This window comes from Pagrus pagrus (genome assembly GCF_965226575.1).
Source record: "Pagrus pagrus genome assembly, chromosome: 14".
Classification (NCBI taxonomy): Eukaryota; Metazoa; Chordata; class Actinopteri; order Spariformes; family Sparidae; genus Pagrus; species Pagrus pagrus.
The window spans coordinates 14,494,082-14,517,071 of record NC_140198.1 but is presented as its reverse complement, the minus strand read 5'-3'; the positions used below and the strand labels follow the sequence as shown (position 1 = coordinate 14,517,071).

Genomic DNA, 22,990 nt, shown 5'->3' with positions numbered 1-22,990 from the left:
GCTGCAAAGGGGCTCAGAGGAAAGACAGTGAAAAGTGGACAGACAGATGCAGCAAGCGGGTTTGTTAGTTTGAGCCTGTTAACAGTAAAAGATTCAACTGATCAAGGTTGTAGGTTGTAGGTTGTTGATTTGTTGATTAAATCGAATAAATTTTTTTAAAATTACAGTCTGAAAAAGGGCTCATGTCTGAGTCTTGAAGGTCAAATACGCAAATATGGATGATCTCAACAGTAGAGGTGGTAATCTCTCGGCTTCTTGTGCATCTTGATGCTTCAAAAATTTCGATTTCCTGCTGACTATTTTTTAAAACAGCATATTTTTGATGCTCAATAATTAAAATAAATACATTTACTTTAAGACTCAAAACTTCAAGAGAGAAACGCGATGCATCCCCCCCAGCCCTACACAACGTGACTTAGATCCAGACAGTGCCCTTGCCTTTTGGGATTTTGTGAAACTTCAAACATTGAGAATCAATATCGGTGATTTGAAACAAAGCGTAGATGGCTTTTAAGGATAAACACATCTGCCATGCCAAGGACGAAAAGATTTGCTTAATTGCTTGACAGGCAGAAGGCAGAAGTGAAATGTGTAGCGCAACTTGGAGCTAATTTGACAGATGAGCTGAGAAATTCCTAACGTTGACTCTTCAGCCACAGGGCCCCTATAGCACAGCGTGACACCGACCGTAGCTCTGTATAGCTCACTGCGTACAGTACAGCATTAACTTTGCAAAGTTGGATTATGGCTCCTCAGTGAGCGTATAAGCTGCTCCATACTTGAGCTATATAATGATGTTTCATGCATTCAGTACACTATGGTTTCTACCTTGTTCCCCTATTGGGTGCTGGAGACTAGACTGTGGATAATTTGATTAGAATTGCACAACGCCACCACAAGCAGACATGTAGGCAGTAGACAGAAACACACACACACTCACAAAATGAGCTGCTTTCATCCCTTGTGCTGTCCATAGTGCCGTCAGGCTGCATCTGCAGGTAGTATCCATGTTGGCTGTATAGCCGGGTAACAATGCCCTTCAGTTGTGGCTCTGCAAGAGAGCACAGGGAAACAACATCGTGTTAGACAGAGGTCGTGAGCAGAAATGACATTCACTGATGTATAGGTCCTGAAAGAGAAAGGGTTAGTCAAATATGTCAGGGTTTTTCAGTCAGTCTTACTGTGGGTAATATTTAACGCTCGAACATGGTTTGTTTGTAATATCTAAAACCCTCGAATAGTCTTTTTTAAAAGCTGATGTCTGTTGGATGGATTGCATTGCAGTTTGCACAAAGGTCCCAGAGGACAAAATCCTGAATTGTTTATTTGTTGGGAATTTGGGTTATCCACTGAGTTTTGTCTAGTGCCATCAAGCAAATTACCATCATCCTCAACTGTTGTTAAGTGTTAATTAGCAAGTGTGAGCGTGCTATCATACTAGACTAAGAGATGGTGATGATGTTAAACATTGCTATTATACTTGCTAGACATTAGCATGTTACGATTGTCATTGTTGCTGCTGCCATTTACTTCAAGAGAGCTGTTAGCATGGCTTTAGACCTTATCACTCGAGCCTGATCGATCCTAATATTGATATATAGGCCTATATACATGTTTTCCGCAATGATCCCTCAAACACTTGTGACAAAGGTATGTAATGGAGGAAGGCTATTTTATCGTTTCACAATAAACATCGTCTTCTAAGGTTCCCAGGTTGCCAAATAACAATGATTTGGGTTAGAATTTTTGGCCGAATACTGATCCAAAGCGTCGGTATTTGCCGACCTGGGAATAAGACTCAAGAATCGACTGTCTTTTTCTGCATTATAATCCCTAAAAAGAACGTTTTCATATATTAAGCAACATGCAGGACGAAAACCGACATATCTGTGACAGGAAAATGTCGGCTGATAATATCGGACAGCTGATATACCTTACATACTGATGTAATGGTATGTAATACCTTACTTAAGGTTCTGCTCATTTATTTCCAGAATTCAAATAACAAAAGCACAAACTGTCTTTTATTAACTACATTTGGAATATATATGAGAAATATCAAAGTTAGAAATATCAAAGTTATGTGGCATCGTTGTAATGACTTTAGGGAGTTTTCCCACGAGGGGCAGAACACACGATGATTGATCTCTGACATCATTACCATAATAGACGAACACTTCACAGTAGAACAAGAGAATGCAGCTATTTCTGTTGTATATGTCTTGTTAGAAGTAAGAGATTGACTCTTGAGAGGAGAAAAGATATAAAAATATATTCAGCGCACAGAAAAAGAGTTTAGGCTTTCAATTTCAATAACAATTTCTTCGTTAATTAGTGAGTTGCCCAAGGTACAGTTTTGGACTAATTCACCTAGCACTGGGGATGTATAACATCAACTGACCAATAAATAAAATGCCTGAACAACTTAAGCCAACCCATCAGTCCACTCCCTTGCTGCCGGTGGTATTTTTAGCCAGAGCTGGGTCCATCACAGGATGAAGTCAAGTGAGAGCGTTGGCCTGTCTCCCGCTAAATAAAAGATATATAATCAAGCGGGCTGGGTGGTGCAGGAGAAGACGGAGGGTGAATAGAGAGGTTGAATGTTTCATGAGCGGAGTCCCTGCAGCCTACTTTGCGTTCATTTAAGAAACAGACAGAACCTTTGCAGCAGCGCTCAGACGTCACCAGTGCCCCCCAATTACTCGAACCACTCTGTGTGTTGTGGAAATCTAAGTTGTCTCCCGAGCTCAACGAGTCGCTGCCTCTGCCTGGCTACTCCGACAGCAGGGAGAACCTTGTACCGCAGGTCCCCTCACTTATAGCTTAAAGCTCAGTGATTTAGCGAAGTGACCAGACTCCTCTGTTGCAGCTTTAATAAGGGAGATGAAACATAGATGAAGAAGCAGTTTGTGACGGAACCTCTGGAGGACCGAGGGCCATCTGGGAGTTCCCCCTCTGCTAAACTTCGCCTATGCCCTCACCCGCTCTCCCCAGGGAAGGACCTAGGGCACTGCGCAATCTGCCTGTCTTCCTCGGACTAGCACAGGGAGCAGGAGAGTGGCAGAAGATGCAGGGATGAGATCTGTAGGACAATTTCCCAAAGGAAGTGTGCCAGGGTGGAGGCATCAGTGAAACTGTGACCTACTCCCATTGTTACATCTGCAGCACTCCCTATCCTCTCTCTTTCAAAGCCGCTTGTCAAAACATTTCAGTGTCTCTACTCCTGCACTTTCTTCTTCTTTCTCCCCTATTCCATTTCATATCCTTTGAGTTATGTACGCTTTCATCCCACCTAATAACTTCATACATCATCCAATCAGAGTCGGGAAGCTGTTCATTACTTGTCCCCACAGATGCAAAACAGAGAGATGAGAGAGAGAGAGAGAAAGAAAGGGAAATGGGAGGATCAGGGAGAGGAGAAGTGAGCAGAGGGACAGTAAGGGAACAGAGCGAATGAGATGACACTGTCATTTCATTAAGAGTGACGGCTGTATGTGCTCAGGAAAAGAGCACATTTAGGCAGGAATTCAATAGACAGCTCGTGCAATATGGCTGCAATCAGAACTCCCATGCTTGGTGTCAGGGGCACTAAAACTAATGTTTCACTTAGAGGGGCTGGCTCTAACTTCAGAATCCCCATCGCAGCGCACAGTATATTCCTCTCCACTGTAATGAAGGGACGCTCCCAGCAAGAAACAGTTGTATTCACAGAACTGAGATTCAGAGATGATGAAACAAAAACAGCTCTGGTGGACTCTTGCCACCTTATTACCATATTGCAACTTTGTACCATTTTAGGCCCAATGTCATATTTTTTAAACTGTCGTGCTCTAGAAGTCAGCGTGCCTTTTATTTTTATGGTAATGTGGGCATAAAGCAAGTGCACTCGTGTTTTGCCCCTGAGACTAAATTATAAAGTTGTTAAAGAAGTTGTGGTCTTTTAGAAATGTGGGGTACGTGTCAATCAGAATGTTCTTGACTTGAATATATTCCAAATTGGCTTAAGAAGGTCGATGATGACTTCTTAAACCTTCAACTGAGTGACTGATTTAATAATGTCAAATCGTTCTTGATTTTGGTTTATTGAGCAAGGTCTACAGGATCATGATTTTATGCCAGAATGGAAGTTATCACTGTACGAAAAAGTTGCTTCCAGTGAATAATTTCCAGTGAGAAACATACTGTCCTCACTTAGGGGCTAATTTGAACGGTGTATGTAGGACTGATAAAGAGCTTTTTACGTGGTGCAACGGCACTTGTGACGCTCGACATCAGTAAAAACCACTGAGCTTGTGCAGGACTTTTGCTGTGTGTTCATTATGGTGTAATTTCATTGAGGGAAAATCAAAAAGAGTCAAATGCCTTGTATGTGTTTACATGTTTGGCCAAAAAAGCCGATTCTGATAGAAGACAAAGTTTTAGCAGTAGACAATGTTTCCGATATGGATGTTGCTGCAAAAAAGCCACATATTTTTCATAATCGGTGAATGAATTATTGTGTTATGACCAAAAATGACAGTTCATCCTTGTGGACCAAATTTTAAGAAGTATGAGACCTCTGACCTTCTGTTGCAATGAATGCTATGAAATGCGTCCAAGATCAACATGCTGTGTAGTGATAAAGTGACTTATGTAATTTATCAACTCAAAAAGATGAATGAGTTCCACTTTAAAATTATTTTTGCACTTTTTTTCTATGTATGCGTTTATCTGCTGTGAAGTTCTGAAGCTTCTTTTTGGCTCTAATAGTTCAGTGCTACGAGGCTTTTAACAACATGCAAATGAACAAAACTGTGCATAATCACAACACTGACTCGACTCAGTGTAATCAAATAGCAGAGATGCTTATTCTGCCAACTGCTCCCCTCTCACAGTCTTGACAGCATCTGTATCTGCATAACGCGTACACACACACACACACTTTCTGCTATTGTTGTTAATGTTGTGTTGATATTAGGAGTGCCTGCATCTAAGTTTCAACAAACATGTCACATTGTTGCCTGAGTAACCTTTCATCAAAATAAGTAAAAGGCAGTACATCACACAGAACACCCTGTACTGAGGATCTGTGTGTACCTTGATATTCGCTCGTCCTTCACCGATTTTACAGGCTTTATAGCATTTTGACAGTAATTAATGTAAAATCTTTTAACACTGCCTTCCATTTATATGTAGAATATTTTATACTGGATGTCTTCCTATATCGTACTTTTTTACCTTCAAATCTGCTGCACGAGTTAAAACAAAGGGGTACATGTGAGATTTTGTTTTGCACCTTAATCAAGCAAATTGCAAGAGACAGTTTTATGAAATGGTGTGAATGTTTAAAAAAACAGACGTTTGTCCTTAGTATTGGCTCAGACTCCAAAAGCACTGGATCCCTAATTTCCTATAATGCAACTGGACGGCGACTTTCATTCGACCTTCCCTGCCTACGTTCCCACAACTTCAGTCTGCAAAAAGATCAGATAACATCAGATAATGTGGTGTTGTCACAGTACTGGAATTTCTCCCTTTGATATAATGCCTTGAAAAATATCAATATTTAGTACCATGTCTGATATCATGGGGAGGGCATAAAATGTTGGATTTTTTTTTTTTTTTTGAAGATAAATATAAGAAGGCTTGTATACTGTGTATACATACATAGCAGCATCTAAGTCAAAGTATTTTCCTGTCAGCTAAGACTCTGCTGTCTGAGATTCCTCAGGCTTGATAGCTCTGAGGGGGATTAGCTCAGATTTGAGAATTACAGATGGCTGTTGGGCCAACAAGAGGACAACACACTTATCAACAACAGTTTACGGGGCCATCTTGTCTGATGCTTCAGTGATGGCGAAATCGGCGCTGTCACCAACCTCGCAAAATTCTTTAAAGTGGTCAGCCTTACGTTCCTAAAGGTGTGTTGCTTAATTTCTTGTTTTTTTTAAATCAACAACTCAAAAGATTGCATGATTTTTCTCCGCGGGTGACAAAGAAGTAGCCGACACTGGTTACTACTTACTGTATTTGTAAAAGTTAGACATGTGAACACATGTCGGGACACACTGCTAAAATAATGTGGGCATATGTGGCCCAGACCACCTCTGATTATGGTCTTCGTGATCATATGTTTATGTATCAAGTGTTTACAATGCACCTCAGGGGCATTCACTCATGTACTAAGAGCTGTCTCCTTGTGATCAGATCACTCAGGACGGATGATAATACCACGTCTGACAGGGGCCTTCGAGTGTGTGAGAGGAGGCGTGGCCATGTGGGCACCGCAGCGGTGTGTGTCAACTCGCTGTCGGAGAGAAGAGAGAGTGATCAAGCTGGTACTGGTGAATGATATACTATAGACTGCAGAATTGATAGGTATGAAAATCAATATTTTTGACGACTCTGATGACATCATCAGGCTTATTTTTTCTTCACAATGCTCCCTCCAGATACACAGACCACATGTGGCCCTTTTAAACATAATGGTTTGCGTGGACGCCACATAAGAGTGAGCACACACTACCAAGCCAACTTTCTTTCCCCTTCATAAGCCCTGGAGAAGCACACTGACAGATCGTGACACACTCTGACAGCAGTCTACCTCTGGTTGGATTAGCAAAGCACACAGAGTTGTTTACATGAGCAAAAAGCCTGTGTTTGTTTCACGAGGATGCGTAGTGTGCACATGTAGTCCCTATTGCTCCACAGGGGTAAACAGAGAAGATGATAACTCGGAAAGCTACTGACTCAAAGGTCATGTTTAGTGATTTGGGTATGTTAGGGCGTACGTGTATTCAAACAGTAAGAGCATATTTTATATGGCAGGGAGCCAAAAGCATTGTTTTATAAGACCATAACCTGAAAAAATCTCAACTCATACTACATTTCCTAAGTGGGCAAAGTATTACATTTTTCACAGGTTTTCTATCTACAAGAAAAAATCTCCTCTCTTGAGCCAATTGGGACTGATAATCATGATAAATCCTACAATATGTATCCTATCAGGTGTGAGACATCTACTGTGAGGTGCATCTGGGCTCCGTTGTTAAAAGAGCAGCAGGGACTGCACGTTATCTTTCAGGGTGAGCACACCTACAGCTGCCTTGCAGAAGTTTCACTAACCATGCCAGAAACACAAACCTGCAGCCTTGACTGTCCTGGGTATTTCCCGCAGAGAGGGGTGTGCAACTGCATTCATCACTCCTGGGACACGTGTGGGATTGAGTGACAGGAAACATTCGCTGATCCAGGTCAGTGGAGTGTGGGTCAGAGAGGGCTCCCTGTCTGTTTATGTACATCAGCGCACAGGGGTTGTCAGCGCACCCGACAACATGTTGACTCATCAGCGGGCCCATTTCCAAGTGACCTCCCCACACGTGAATGGAAACATGACTTGCAGTTGACAAGCGGAAAAGCAAGTGTGTAGAGAGAGTGCCTTAAGGGATGTGGCTTTTTAACAGATACAGTATATACACTCTAAGTCAAATTTTCCTTCGCTAATGCTAAAAAATGCTTGCACTTCCTCTTTTTATTGCAGGAATTGTATGTGTAACTGGTCATCTGATTCTATGAAACAGTCTAGGTAATAAGAAGTCGAAGAAAAGTGAAGTTACGAGGGGTAATTGATGAGTTCATGGCCTAAAGTAGAATGAGAGAAGTAATACAGCTCTATTTTCATGCATGTGCATTTCAACTCTTTGAGTGATTATGCAGAAATTTTGAGGTTAACAACTTTTGTTGTATTTCGGTCTAGAGTAATTGAAAATTGCAAGTCAGCACTGTCTGAGAAAATTGACATTGACAGTGGAGGCCACTGACATGATATAAGCGTGATCTTGACAGATCAACAAATAACATGATGGTAGATTGGCACAGCGCAGGGTATCTCCCAGGAACATGTCCATGCAGTTAACCACAATGAACTCCAAATGTCAGCTTGCTCGGACCTCAAACTCCTTTGTCCTGAAGCAGATTCGGCACAGCATGTCAAGGGACAGTCTTGCCATTTTTTGAGGCAGATCCCGAGAGATTTCTTCTAGCGATTCGGAAGCATGGGCGGGACTTTGGTCCACCACTTCCAACCAGAGAGGGTAGAACAATCAGAATGATGGAAACACAAATAGCCTCCAGCTCCCAAGAAAGCCAAATTTGTGAGATCCGCAGGCAAAGTGATGGCCTACGTTTTCTGGGACGCAAAGCTGCTGGTGGACTACCTGAAGCGTCACGCTATTTCAAAAACCTAATTCGAAGAAATTACAAAAGAAAGAAAATCAGGAAGATTCGATGTAGGAAGCTGGAAGAGGAAGTGCTCTTCCACAAGGACAGCGCAAGCACAAGTCCACAGTGGCAATGGCTGCCATCCATGAATGTGGATTTTGCAGAACCTGTCAAACACCTGCCATATTAACCTTATTTAGCGCCCTCAGACTACTACTTCTTTCCCAAGATGAGGTGAACAATAATGATGATGATGTCGGTGATGTGGACCACTTTCTTTCAATATGCCAACAAGAAGGCTTTACTACCGCTGGACTAAGTGTGTAAATGTTGAAAAATAAATGTTATAGGTTTTCTAAAATTGTTGTGGTGAAATATTTAGGTTGCAATTTTCAGACATAGGTAAACAGATGATTTAGCACAAGTTTTGTAAAAGCAGCAGAGATTATAGCCTCCGAAGCAGTTGGGTTTGCCCCTAATCCAAGCGGTAACCTCTGCATGGTTTACACCGGGATGCCCCTCATCAATTTACATACAGCACTGATAATGATTTTGAAAATCACCTGGGGGAGACTGGAGCCTCATGTTATAGTTCAGCCATTCACACCGCAATTATGTGTGTGTCTGTATAAATGAGGTCAATGCACATAAGAACCCAAGGTAATCACTTCATGCATCATGGCTGCCATCAAGGACACTTAAACCCTTCGCTGCAATGTAATTGCTCTGAAAAATAAGCAGTGGTTGAGGTTTATCGCTAATCAGTGTAGTGTATGGCTCGGTGTTGGTTATCATTACACTAATGTATTTATCTGGCTTGATTTGAGCTCAGTATGTAGCCTGCTGATCTCCCTCCAGCCGAGCTCCTCTTGATAAGGTTGGGAGGTAATTACTGGGGGCCTGCTTGACTGAGCAGCCAAGGGCATTTCTTCTCCTGGTACTGCTCTGACTGAACCAAACAACAGGGGTTTTCCTCGGCTTATATTTTCAGGACTCCCTGACTCTCCCCTCCCTTCTCATCATGCTCTCTTTCACTTTCACCTGCACTCTACATATCTCTCCTGCTCACTCTTCCTGTAATGCATGCATGCATACAGTACACGTGCGTTTGCATGCATGCGTGCACTTATGTGCATGTGTACTGCATATATGCACGAAAGAGGGAGCCTGTCTCTTGTGTAGCGTTTGATTCCGCTTCTAATAAAAGGAGAACATGGTTCCTCCTTTTTTTTTTTCCTTTTCTAAACTGGGCCATGAGCTCTACAGTGCTGCTAGTAATTATCAACCTTCTGGGAAGATATAGAGGGGGAGAGAAGGAGAGGAGCAAGGGAGGAATCAAGTCATGGAAACTGGTTAACAGCGTGGAGGCAATGCTGAGGAATGCTCTGCGTTTGTCCAGAAATAATAGAGGTAAGGATAGCAAGAGCAAGAGAAAAGGGCAGTGATGGAGCGATAGAGCAATACAAAGATACAGAGTGTGACAAGCGTGAGAGGTAGGGAGAGGAGATAGGGGAAGACAGGTTGAAAAAGGATGTTGTGGAGGAAGGAGAAGAGGGATAGCAGGACGGGGGCGAGGTTAAAGATGGAATAGGAATGAATGAGGTGTATCACATCACCTGCAACTCCAACAATGGCCTCTTAATTTAAAATTCAAGGCTTCATAAATCATTCCACGTGACAATGGTAGCAGTTCACATAAGTGCGACAGAGTTATTGCTGCTTATTAATGGTGCTGACACGAGCATGTCAAACACGAGCAGAAGCAAATAGGACTCGCACCGCATCCCTGACACACATTCAATATCCACATATGTGCTTCATTAGCATTATGACGGGAACATATCAGTGACAGTTAACAACATGTTCAGCACAGGAGATTTAGTGTGATGTGGTGCGGCGGCATCCTGCGGCCTCACTGCTTCATTAATAGCATAGTAGCACACAAATGTTGAAATCTTCAATAGGCGTGGGCAGCGTGTTGATTTTGAGATCATGATTGATCTTGATGGCGTCTACAATCTACTTTTCAGGCAAAACTTCCTCTTACATTTGTTTCTAGCTACACACATCTGGACAAACGTGCCACAGGAATGAGTCCTAAAACCCTGAAATAAGCACGTTTGCACCTCCAGTTCCTTTGGTTTATTTTAATGGGTTTATGGTTAAATGCATGAAATAAGGTGTGTGGTTTAACACAAGCTTAAAAGATTTTCGTGTTTTGTTCGACTTATAATACGTCAGTTAATATTCCACGTGTGAATTATAAAGCATTTATGTGTGTTTAAAAGGAAGTTACTAACAAGTGGCTAATTGAGACTGCAGAAGCCGTCGGGGATGTTAATATTTGCATTAAACGTCAAACATGGAGACTCAGACTGAACGTTTTATAGAGTAAGTGGTGCGACTGCGATGTAGATTGTTTATAGAATAATATTAGCTCTTTACTTCTTCACGGTTCAAAAATCATCAAAGTGGTGTTCATTGGGTAAGATTAGCTGGCTGAACAAAACGTGTAAGTATCATAAACTTGTGTTCACCACGGAGCTTATTTTTAATGAAATAATCCAATTGAAAAATCTTATGGCTTATTGTCAAGGGAACCAGGGCAATGCTAACTTTCAGGTTTGTTCACACGCTAATGAATTGTCGGCAGGCTGAGTCTTTCTGAAGACTGCGGGGAAATTCAAATTTGAGAAAAAAAGATCTCAATTTAGATTAGATCTGGATTGTGATAGCCATTCAATAGATTGTGGTTAGGGCTGTGCAGTTAATCAAAAATATAATCAAAATTGCAATATCCAAATAGCAAGAAGCTGCAATTTTGTTTGATAAAGGTAAAATGTGTCAAAACAGCATTTTGATGAGATGTCCTGAACTACAAATCTTGCTCTCCAGATGTAAGAAAACATGCATTTTTTGTACAGACCCCAGCAAATGTCACGTCGTCATGATTTTAATAGCTTTTTTCAGTGAAAATGAAATTCTTTTGACCATGGCGCGCAACCCTAATTGCCACATCTCCAACCCCTTTCTTTCCAATTACTCGACTCTGCTTTTACATGAGCTACATAGAAAAACACTGAGAGCAAGACCACCGAGCCTAACAGCTCCCTAACACACCTCACCTTTCCTTTTTCCCAGGGACCCTCCAGCAAGGACACAAATAGGCACTTTAATATATGCAGAACAAACACAAACATTCCTCTGCACTCCCACAGGGGTCCAGACCTCTGTCAGATCGTGTGATGATCACACAAGTAAACAAACAAGCGAGCTAAACAGCATGGTGACGGACGACGAGGGATTCTGAATTTGAACTTGCATCAATTTGCGTGCTTGAAACACTTGCGTGTCTTTAAATACTACGCTTTTCACACACAGGAGAGGAAAACCGTGAGTATAGACGCTTTGGAGCAGCTTGGCATGGGAGGAGGGAACCCATTGTAGATTTCAGTGTTTGAGAATAAGTTCAGCTGACACAGTTATGATACTCTGCATAGAAAGAAGTACTTGAAGAAATGAATGAAGAGTACGCAAACGTGCACGGCAGTGAGCAAAGCACAAACTAGATGTTTGGGTAAGCACTGTAGGGAAGTTTTTATACGCAGGTGATTTTCTAAATCAGTATATCCTTTGTGTATGTTTTGCTGCCTTGTTATGCATATATGTGTGTAAACTGTGGATTGTGGTTTGGGAATACATTAATAGTTTCATTATATTTCCCACTTACATTTGGTTAACATTTGTATTATTTAGTTTTAATGAACTTTATTGAACATTAACAAGATAGTCAAAAAAAGGCACATTATGAACGTGTTCATAACATTTGTATTTTCAAAATAATGGCAGAGTTAGGGGTGTCATGATTCTCCACATTTACAATGACATTTTTTTTGATGCCGTATCTGTCCTCCATCCGATAAGTCACCTCCACTTCAGTTCTGATTCAGTTGTGAATCAGTTTGGAGCAGATAGAGAACCTTGTCTCGTCTCATTACGATCTTTGCTCCATAATGTCGTCCTCCTACTGTGGATAGGGCTCGACTATTAATGTAACAGAACTAACATCTTAAAGCCATCACGTGTTTTTGAGTTAATGAAACTGCCATTGGGGAGTGCTGCTGCCTGTTGGAGGTTGTTTACATCAGTATTTTGGGTGGGTGGTGTGTGTCAAGTGGTATCCACATGAATGCCGGGACCCAAGGTTTCCCAGGAGAACATTGCATTGTGACGAGATAATCAATGTTAAACACTTCAGCTTTCAGTGGCTTTTATGTTGCGGCTCATCGGTGCCTATATTTTTAATAACACTAATGCAGTCGATTTCAATACCTTAAATAAGCAAATGTAAATGGTACAATAAGAATCAACTCTCATATCAAGGTATACCTTAAAAAGGTATACCGCTGGCCACCGACCAAACCGTGCATAACAATAACTATGTCCCAGTGTCCGGTGTTACCTTTTTAATGACACAAAACCTAGAACCTATAAACCTTACGGGTTTTTACAAGACTGTATTGAAATGTAATCTTCTGATTTAAGCCCTGCCATGTGACATGTGGCATTTGAGTAAAATTAAACAATTTGATTGTATTGATTTGGTGCCTTCTTAATGCATACAGTCTGTAGCCTACATGTGTACACACAGACATATCTTATCAGAGTACTCCCTAGTTCTCCTGCAGTACGCCTCTCATTCAGGCCCCTCTTCCTCTTCACATTCTCTCTCCCCCTCCTTCTCCTTGTCTTCTCATCATTACCTCGATAGGTGTCCTCCATCCTCACTGTCTTTCCCTTGTTAGAGGAAAATTCAATCTGTCCTAGTCAGCTTTAATCAAAGCACCCACAGATTTAATTTAGCAGGTATGTGTTGGAGGTTGAGGTGGTATCTTCAGGACGACGGCAAACAAAAGGGTGTTCTTTGTACACACATCCCTCCGCCGCCCTCACTTTGAATAAGACTTAAGGCCTTTGTCAACAGCCTCTCCACAGCTCAACATCTTTTCACAAGCCAACTCTAAACTCCAACTGCAGTAATACTCATAGAAAAAAAAAGTCCCTGATCCCCCCTGATCCCCTCATGTCCATTGACGTTATTTGCAGAGTGTCTAAAGAGTGCTGGAAACCCAGAGACATAAAGTTAGATAAACCTTCAAAATTAAAATAAATACATCCCTTAATCTCCAATGGGTTTTTTACTTTATACAAGACAAAAAGATTGGAGTGCAAAACTTTCTTGTTTCAATGTGGCTTAATCTGATGTGGACATCTTGGGCAAAGTCGAAGCGAGAAACTAGATCACCTACTTACTCGCATCTGCATCCCCATCCTCGTCGTTTGATACCAATTGGTACCCGATATTTAAGATCCCTCTGATGAAACAAGGGTTGTTCAAAGCTGAAAATCCCCAGAAATCGCATGACCTCAAAAGCAATCAACCACTAATCTTTTGTTTGTCTTATCTAGATGCAGACAAACAGAAAGCTGTTGCTGTTGGAAGTTTCTCAACTTTTGATTAGGGCTGGATGTCGTTTGAACATGAGCGCTGTTACGATGACCTAGTTTCTGATAATACTGATACCAAATAGATCATTTTTCAATACCTTGCTGTGAGAAATACAAAGATGTTTTCTACCAAACCCTGTTTTTCATTTTGTTCTCACATGTAAAACATTTCCAAGAATACATTACATCCACATTAAACTGCAGTTCTCTGTTTAACACTTCATGTTCCTCTGAAGAGAAACTCTGTCCTGCTGTGTGCCTCCGCTGCAAGCAGTTAGCTAAGTTAGTTAGCTGTTAGCAGCCAGTGAGCAGCAGAATCCTGTGGTGTGTGTGGCCGTGACATTTAAGCAGCGCATAGAGAAACTGGCTCTTGTCTTTATCGATCGGCTCTTTTGATCAGGTTCTATTGAGACCACTGATTAAACCTTTTACAACGTATATCGTCCGATAACGATCGGTGCCCAATCAATCGGACCACTCTTAGTAACAATACAGGCTTGGAAATATCTTTTAATTGATATTAAATATTTAAAAGCTCAGCTTATCTGCTTCACTGGGACTGCGGGGAGGTAGTTCGATCAGATCTGGCAAAATTAGGAACCCGCTGACTGTAATTAGATCTAATAAAAATGTTTTTGAATTGTGATTGGTGCATGGCAGTATGTGACATCACCTTCTTCCAACTAAGCCCCGCCCACTCCAAATGAGTCAGTTGTGCTCAAACAAAAAAAAGCAAAACAGAAAACTAATAAGTAATAACCAAAACTGTTCGAACTTTGGCAGAAAATCGTGTGTTCCTAAAGGAGCCCATTGCTCACAATAAGAGACTGGATGTAATAAACATGTTTTCAGGCCCTTTAACCACACACAGCACACAAAACCCTCATATGGCTTAGTAAATAAGGAGCGTATAAACATTATTTCCAGGTGACAGGCTTCTATTTTCAAGCAGCACGCACTGTCATCGACGTGACCCACACACCCGACTTTAACTAAAACACCTGCAACATTCATTAAACAGAAGCAAAATGCTCAGCTCTCAATTAAAAACAACCTACTTTCTAGACAGATTGTTAAACAAGAGAAGAACTTCATGTTGGGAGGAAGCTGTGGCAGTTAATATCCAGCCCCATGGTTTCCCATCTCATGTTCTTCTCCTCATGCCGTCTCTATGACAGACTGATTCACAGCACTTTCCAGTCCCACCCACCTTCCCTTTAATCTCCACTGCTGTCTCTCCCCACTTCTCTTCCTGTATTTCTGATTACTTCTTTATGTGTGTTCACCCCCATAAATGCTACCCGTGCTACATTTTTCCTCTGACACCAGTAATATTTTACATTTCTCTTTAAACTCTCTGTTTACCTGCGCAGACTCTCCCTCCCTTCCCCTCTTTCTCTTTGTCTCTCTCTCTGACCCCTGTCACAGTCAGTAAAGTTCTGATGAGAAGCTACCTAACACTGCATTGTCTGATCAGGTGTTGTTGAGTAAGCGAGTTTGCGGCCCTGATCTCTTGGGGTCAGCTTAATGCTATCCTCTGCTGGATCTCTCCTTGTAACCTGGTCTGCTGCTCGCCAGCCGGGGCCTACATTTGTGCTCCTACTGTCGGGTGGCCCCCCTCGGATGCTTACTCCTACAACATACTACAGTGCGCCTACATGCCAAACAGCCCACTCAATGCTACAAGATGTCTAAGTCTGCATTCTATTTGCATGCATTCGTTTCTAATGACTCAGCTAATGGCGGTGCTATTTTTAATGCATATTTGTATTTTTATGGTGTTATTGCTGCAGGTCGAGAGACATTTGTCATCTTCCACAAGTTAAATTGTTTTTTCTTTGGAACATACACCAGGCTAATTTTGGATTTAAATGACTACTGTGTGTTGTTTTTATTTATTTGTATTCCCTTCACACACGTGCACATTTGATCTAACTTAGGGAAGGTACTAAAGGTGACACACATGGGCAGGCAGCTCGATATCCCGGCCTTTTCAAGTCAGATTCCACCTTGAACAAACGAAGAGGGTGATTATTGATTAATGGCTATACATTAATGAGCTGAATTGATCTGGAAAGAGGGCAGCAGTGGAGATCGCCGACAGTGGGAGAGTTTTTTCTTCGGGCAGACCAGCACTTGAAGGGGTTTCTTGTATAGCAGGGGAATGCACAGGACATGAAATGAGGAGGGGAGAGGCAGGTAAAGTCAGGCAGATTCTGTGGTTAGTCATGGATCTCATCCAGTGTGAGCTTTGTACCAACCGCATGTATAAGCAGCAGGGTTTATGTCCATCGCTATCATTCCAGTAGCCCGTTGCTTTATAGCAGTAGTAAATATAGCTTATGTGTGCTGGTGTGATGCTAATATGACAGCTGACAAAAACTCTCCTCTTCAAAAAAAACAGAGCTGTTGGAGAATCTACAGAATCCTGTGATGGCGGTGCTGTGAGGGGAAATTGTAGAAATGCATTTCCTGGTAACAAGATATTAACCTGTTACTAAAGATATGCTCTTGTGTTGCATAAATGTGGAGACTTAATCTCTCATTTCTAAGCCTTTAGCAGACCTGGAGGACTTTATTAGTTTAAATATATATATATCTATATCTATATCTATATCTATATATCTATATCTTTATATATAAATAACAGATTTTTCTTTCTTTTCGCTCAAATAAAAAAAAATAACAGTAACACTCCTTACCTGTGTTTAAAACATTGACTATATAAAATATTAACAGAGATTCCTGGTCTGAAAAGTGAAAGGCTTCTAGTTACAGGTGAAGTGAAGTTCTGAGTCTTCTTCAATACATCTTGATGTTCATTTTGCAAACAAACGTCCCTTTTAGAGTAAATTAGACCATAAAGCAGGGTATGCTTTGGGACGTGGCTACCTTGTGATTGACAGGTCACTACCACAGCATTTCTTCGGGTTCTCAGTCAGATCTAATCAGGATATCCTCCCCAGCTCCACTGTCTCGTCCAAATGTGGTCACTTTTGACTCCAAAGAACCAAGATGATGAAGGGTTGTATTGCCAAACTCAAGGCCTTAATACAGTGGTCCACAAACCAATGGGTAACTTCATAGTAGGCTTACACTTGGTTTTTGCCTGTACAGGGTTGAGGGTTATTTATTTTTCAGGGTTAGAAATCTACTGTACTGTATATACTGTACATTGTGATGACGTCAAAGCTTATTAAATTGCTTTTCTGGGCTCAAGGGCTTTAAATATGAACCCTCCATGAATCAAAATTCAAAATAGAAAGAGTCATAATTGATGGTGTTTGCAGTTCGAGGTGTCCTGTCAACAGTTGTACAAAGGTGTCTTTTTTAATGGTGGTCTATGGGGAAAATGCTCTTAGGGTCACAGGGGAGTTTTTTTTATGCAATACCGTGAGATGCCACTGGGAAAAATTGGAAGCAAGGTTGAAAGGCCATTACCAGATCTAAATAGGAGATTAATGTATTTTAGCAATTAAACATCAGCATTTTACCATTGCCATGCTAGCATTAGCATTGGGCATTTCATACAGCCTAATGGAGCTGCGTGCACGGCTGTAGACTCTTGTTTTTTTACTTTAATTTGTAAAAAAGCAGTAAAGCTTAAGACGATTATAAATGCAATTAATTAAGAACCACGAGGAAATGTTTTACAACGTTATGTCCTTCTCCACGCTTGTACACATAGATACATGCACAGACAAACGCAACATAGACATTCACAAATAGGGGAACCCAGGTGTTCAAACCCCAAAGTGAACGATGTCACACAGAGCCTTATAGCTATAACAGGATACAGTATATCTCATACATCTAAATATATCAGAACACACCAGAATTTAATTTTCTCACGAAACCATAATGGTAATAACTGTAATGATATGTGAGCATAGAGCACTTTCATTTATGTACACAATGAATCCCTTTTGGCACAGCAAGATCAGAAAAAAACATCTGGTATTGTTATGTAAACAACTTACAGCCCGTTTCATAAAAGGACGGGATCATCCAGGCTACACAGAACAAATGCGAAATAATAGTTCAGTTGACTTTATCCAAGAAATAAAGCTTTGTGACCACACTTTGTTATTATTGTTATGTCACATTTGCCCTGGAGGTTTTGGTACTACAGAAATGCATATGATTGACTACACTGCCAGCAGGACGATATTCCTCTTTAACAACAAACGCTTAAATGTATTGAGCCAGTAACTCTTTATAAGTCCACTACCTAATCCAACCACAAAGCTCTCTGAATGAGCGAGGCACATTTTATCTACAGACAAACTTCATGCGATTTGAATTGGAGGCTTTCTGCAAATGTTTTACAATAAATACTGTACAGTTTCTTATCTACAGCACATCAGTCTTTTGGCCATGCAGTGGACTTCAAAGTTTTTGAATTACAATGCTGTCTGAAGCACAGCAGACATATGTGAGCAGACTGGTGCAGAATGAAATGAAAGTCCTCATCAAGCACAAAGCTCTGCTCATCGCTCATCATTCTCACGTTCAATCTGCTTAGATGCAGTCTTTAGCTCCAGGGGGGGAAAACACTCGCAATTCACTGTTTCTTCCCCAATCAGCCATGAAAGTATGTGGCCTCTTTATGAAGGATGTTTGTTCAGCGACATTTCTGTAATATGCATAATTTAACTTAAGCATACTACACTCGCTAATTGTGCATGAATAAGGCAAAACATTTCTAAGTCATGAATTAAATAATTCAGGAGTCTACCAGTCAGGAGAAAAGAATACTGCACACATAAATGAAGATATTACATCATTCTCTCTCCCGAATTAATGCAATAGTGCATTTAGAAAAAAAGCAATTATGAAAATACATCCAGAGGTTCACATATTACAAAATTAAACAATAAAGCTCACTTTCCGCTAAATGTTGAACGTAGCAAGACATTGTATAATTTATGAATAGGAATGTGTTACAAGAATATAACAACACACACTTCACCCACAAGCACGACATCAAGGAGATTGTGTACTAATTTGTGTTGTAGCACATTTTCTTGCACATTGCTAAGAGAGAAGGTGGTGTTGGCAACACATCACATAATTCTCCATTCAGAGCCTCAGTTTTGGAAGTTGTGCGTTTCAAAGAGAAAGTACATCAGAGAACCTGAGTTACCCAGCACAGGAACATTTTTTACACAGATTCAGTTGTGTTGCACATGTGGGTGTCAAGACATCGCTTCTTTGAGATTGAACGGTGAAATGTTTAAATGCATGAGGCTGATGTGACACTGGACCATAGGCCACTCGAGCAGAATGTGTCTTTTTATTCGTTTGTGATAAAAATGCCAGAAATGTTATTATTTTAATTTTAAAAAATGACATCCAGTCACAAAAATGACCCAACACTACTCAAAGAAGTAGTTGATTCATCCAAACCACTTCAGTTTAATTAAATGTGGAATTGTGTGTCACTCACTGGATTCTGCATAGATTCAATTAATAAATCCAAAATAGAAATCTATATCCTACCTAGTCAGCACGATGGTAGGTTTGTGAATTTACATTTTGATGATTGTCCTCTCAAGTGTAATCGTATGCAATCACGTGTATTGCATTGAATTCCCCAATCTGCATATGTGCAAGAAGAGAGAGTCAAGTGCACACAACTGCAGATGTTTGGGGGGGCTAATTTTACAATGTATTGTTTCTGCAGTTTTCTGCATAATTATATGTCAGGGGGTGCAAAAGTTCCATCACGAGTATGTAAAGTCATTTGAGCTGAGTTATGCATTTATTCAACAACTTGTTTTATTTTCACTCTGCAGAGCTGAGAGCAGCAGCAGCCACTGGTCAGTATGACAAAGAATTGAAGCTGCAAGAGCTGGCTGCCTTCAAAACACATGTGAAACTATAAGCTTTTATGAGCTACGATGGCAACAAATGTTTCATTGATCACTGTGAATCAAACAGACATAAACACTAGCTGGGTGATTCCTTGTCCCTAATGGAAAGGTGTTTTGATACAACGTTGATATACAGGAAATAAAAGAGAACTGAATTATATGAAAAAAACACTCTGGCAACCTAAATACACTACTTAAACTAAGAAATTATTCTATACTGACATTACAATTATACATCTTGACAGCATGACAACAAATTCATCTGATTTTATAATAAAGGTTATTATTTATGTTTGATTAATTGTGAAAATGTAAAACGTATTCACTCCATTCTCATAAAAGTAAAAACATGCATTTGCTCAGCTTTCATTTGCAGCCAAATATCCCAACATCTGAGCGAGAAAAGGGGCCAGCGGAGGAAGATGAAAGTGATAGCAGTCACTCACCCGGTCTCTTCTCGTTTCGACCTTTTCGACCCCCGCATAGTCGTACTTTGGAGATCAGAACCAGGATCTGTTTCTGGCACAAGGACTTGTTGCTCTTAGGACAGGGCTTGCGCTTGTTGGCTACCGGTCGGTTGGCTTGGTCGTCCTTGACCGCCCGTTTCTGTCTGATGAGAGAGCTGGCGAGAGCTGCCATCTTCCCCCCCTCTCACCTTTGGGAGGGGGGTGTCTTCCTTCCCAGTAACCCCTTTGCTTGGCTTGGCTTTTTTTTTGCTTTCCTCCCCAAAAAAATAAATAAATTAAATTAAAAAAAACTAGAGTAGGACGGACGCTTCAGAGAAGCCCCCACAGGGGAGATCAGAGCGTCTAAGTGGGTTAACAGGGAAGAGTTTAGTTTGAGGGTTCCCTTGGAGAGGGGAGAACAGGAAGAGATCCAAGTTCACCTGCAGTCCAATGTAAAGCCTCCACTCTAACCAGAAATAGAGATCTGACACTAACGGAGCACATAAAAAAAAGAAGTGCCACAGTCACATTTTCATTTTCAGAAAAAACAACAACAGAAAAGACCCAAGGTTAGACTGGGTGACTTTTAAAGAGGTGAAGATGGAGACATATCTCTACCCCTCTTCCCCACTCACCTTTCACAGCCTCAAGGGCCAAGTTCAAAAGATTATATTGCAAAAAAGAAACTAACCTAGACAGTACCAAAGAGAGCGAGCTCAATGTATCTCACATATAAAAACACTTTTACTGAGGAAAAGTGAAATCATTTTGAATGCTAGGAAGCTCTTAAAAGCGGCAGAGAAATCAAACTGTCTGTCACCATTTGTGCGGTCCACGGAGGTCCAACTTTGCCTCCCATTTAAACGTGGCAGCGTGGAATAATGAGCTGAGAGTCCGTGCGGTAATCCAGCCGACTTAAATCCAGAGGTGGAACAGCAGGCGGGACGCTGACGGTCTTTGCGGGAATGAAGCCGGGAACGGAGCAGAGACATGGACACAGACAGACAGAGATTCCTCCTCTCTGCCTCCGATGGCACGCTCCTTTCCCACAGTCCTCACCGAGCCCCCCCTCCCTCCTCCTCCTCCTCCTCCTCCTCCACCACCACCACCTCCTCCCCCCCCTCCTCCTCCTCCTCCTCCTCCTCCCATCCAAAGTCAGCGAGTGGTTGTGAGAGTATGTGTGCGTGAATTCCAGCAGCCACCATCAGTAGAGGTGACATTCATGAGAGAGAGGGAGAGGAAAAACAGAGAGAGAGAGAGAGGGAGACAGGAGGGAGGGAGGGAGGGTAAGGGGCTGTGATGTGTGAGAATGAGCTCGACTGGGAAAAAGGGAGGGAAAATGTGGGAGAGAGAGGGGCAACAGCCACTTGAACAAAATCACTGCTTGCAGAGGGCACAATTTTGTTATTTCACAGGGATGCCTCCCCTGAAAAATCATCTTGACTGCCCGCCAGAGGGACGAAGAGAGAGTGCTTAAGGGGCAGACTGTGACAGCTCTCTGTCCTCAGGAGGAATAGCATCACCATGTGTTACCTTCCTGTCACATGCATCCACACATCCACACACACACACATCAGCACATTTTGTAGTGGAGTCTTCCCTGCTCTACGATTGTGTGTCTCCTTCGCCTTCCCTCCCTGACACCTGACTCATACGGTGGCAACCTCCACGGTGATTTTCCTTTCCAGCTCTACGTGGACAAATGGAGGCCAGAAAAATAAAGAAATAGATTTAAAAAAAAAAAAAAAAAAAAAACATAAAGTCACTTTGGCATTTAATGTCTGACATATCTGACTGCTGGCTTACGCTAACCCCCGACAGAGAAACATGAGCTGGGACAGATTGAGTTAGACAGCTAACCCGGCCAATGCACACACACACACACACACACACACACACAAGCTCATATCACCCTTGCTTGGCCTCACCTCCCCCCACCTGCAAAATACTCATACAAAAACAACAAACAGTCGCATTTATTGTGGCTTTCATGCGGCTCCCCTCATTCGTCTCTGCTTCTCCTTTAGATACACATTCGAGGGCATAAGACATAAGAGATTTCTCCCCCTAATTCAGGACAAAACAGACTTCCTAAAGTATCAGTGGAGAACACAAATCATGCTGACATACTTTTACGAAGAATAGCAGGTTGTGATAAATGACAATGCCCTGCAGTCAAGCATTTCTCATCTTGTTGAGTTGCAACAAAAACCAAAAAAAACAAAACAAGGTTTATGCTTACCGTCTTCATTCTGCAAAACAAAGACAAGCGGATTTAAGACAAACAGTGTGCTTGGAGTATTGGGATTCTCCGAGCAAGTCTTTTCAAACATTTACACTGATTTCTCTAAAAAAGGAAGTTCTCAAAGGATGTTCAGCTAGCGGTGGACGATCTGACACTTTTAGATGGTGATAGATCTTCAAGGCTCCCATCATGCGCTATTTAATTTAATGTCCTCTTATTGATGTTTCCAAACTTCATAACCCTACTGATGAGCAGACTCATGTGAACAATTGGGGAGAAATGGAAACATTCACCGGTTATATCAAGTCTGGCTATAGTCATTTCAAAATTGAGAGAAAGGACTGTGGATCAGCACGATGTTCAGCATCAGGCACTTTTTCATCTGCCCTGACTGCATCCTTCTGTGTAATATGGATGTTAGTGGTATGATTGTGTATAAATTGCTGGATTCTTGCAGGAAATGTGTTCACCTTCAGTGTAAAAGGTCACCGATGCATACATTAGCGTAATAAATCACGGCCATGATGTGGAAAAGCTCATTCGCTGTCAGAAATATCATTATTGTGCAGTGTGAACCTGTAGCACAACTGAATATAAAACACTATCACATGTCTTTGCTGGGCCCTTCTGATTCAAACCCAATAAACGAACTCAAAAATGAGCCAGTCCGTCCAATTTTATTTGGCATGGCACCTCTTTTACAAGCCAATCGTCAG

At 41.5% G+C, this 22,990-nt stretch overlaps 1 protein-coding gene across 1 annotated transcript in view; it reads right to left on the bottom strand.

The window, feature by feature from the left end:
* Positions 1 to 21,060, bottom strand: part of fgf11b (fibroblast growth factor 11b) — a 39,362-nt gene extending 18,302 nt beyond the window's left edge. Inside the window, exons 1-2 of the mRNA XM_084372913.1 lie at positions 20,030 to 21,060; positions 941 to 1,051 (exon numbers count right to left, since the gene is read on the bottom strand). Coding sequence (XP_084229039.1) covers positions 941 to 1,051; positions 20,030 to 20,222 — 304 coding nt within the window. The 5' untranslated portion in view covers positions 20,223 to 21,060. The remainder of the gene's footprint in view (positions 1 to 940; positions 1,052 to 20,029) is intronic.
* Between the last annotated feature and the right edge of the window lie 1,930 nt (positions 21,061 to 22,990).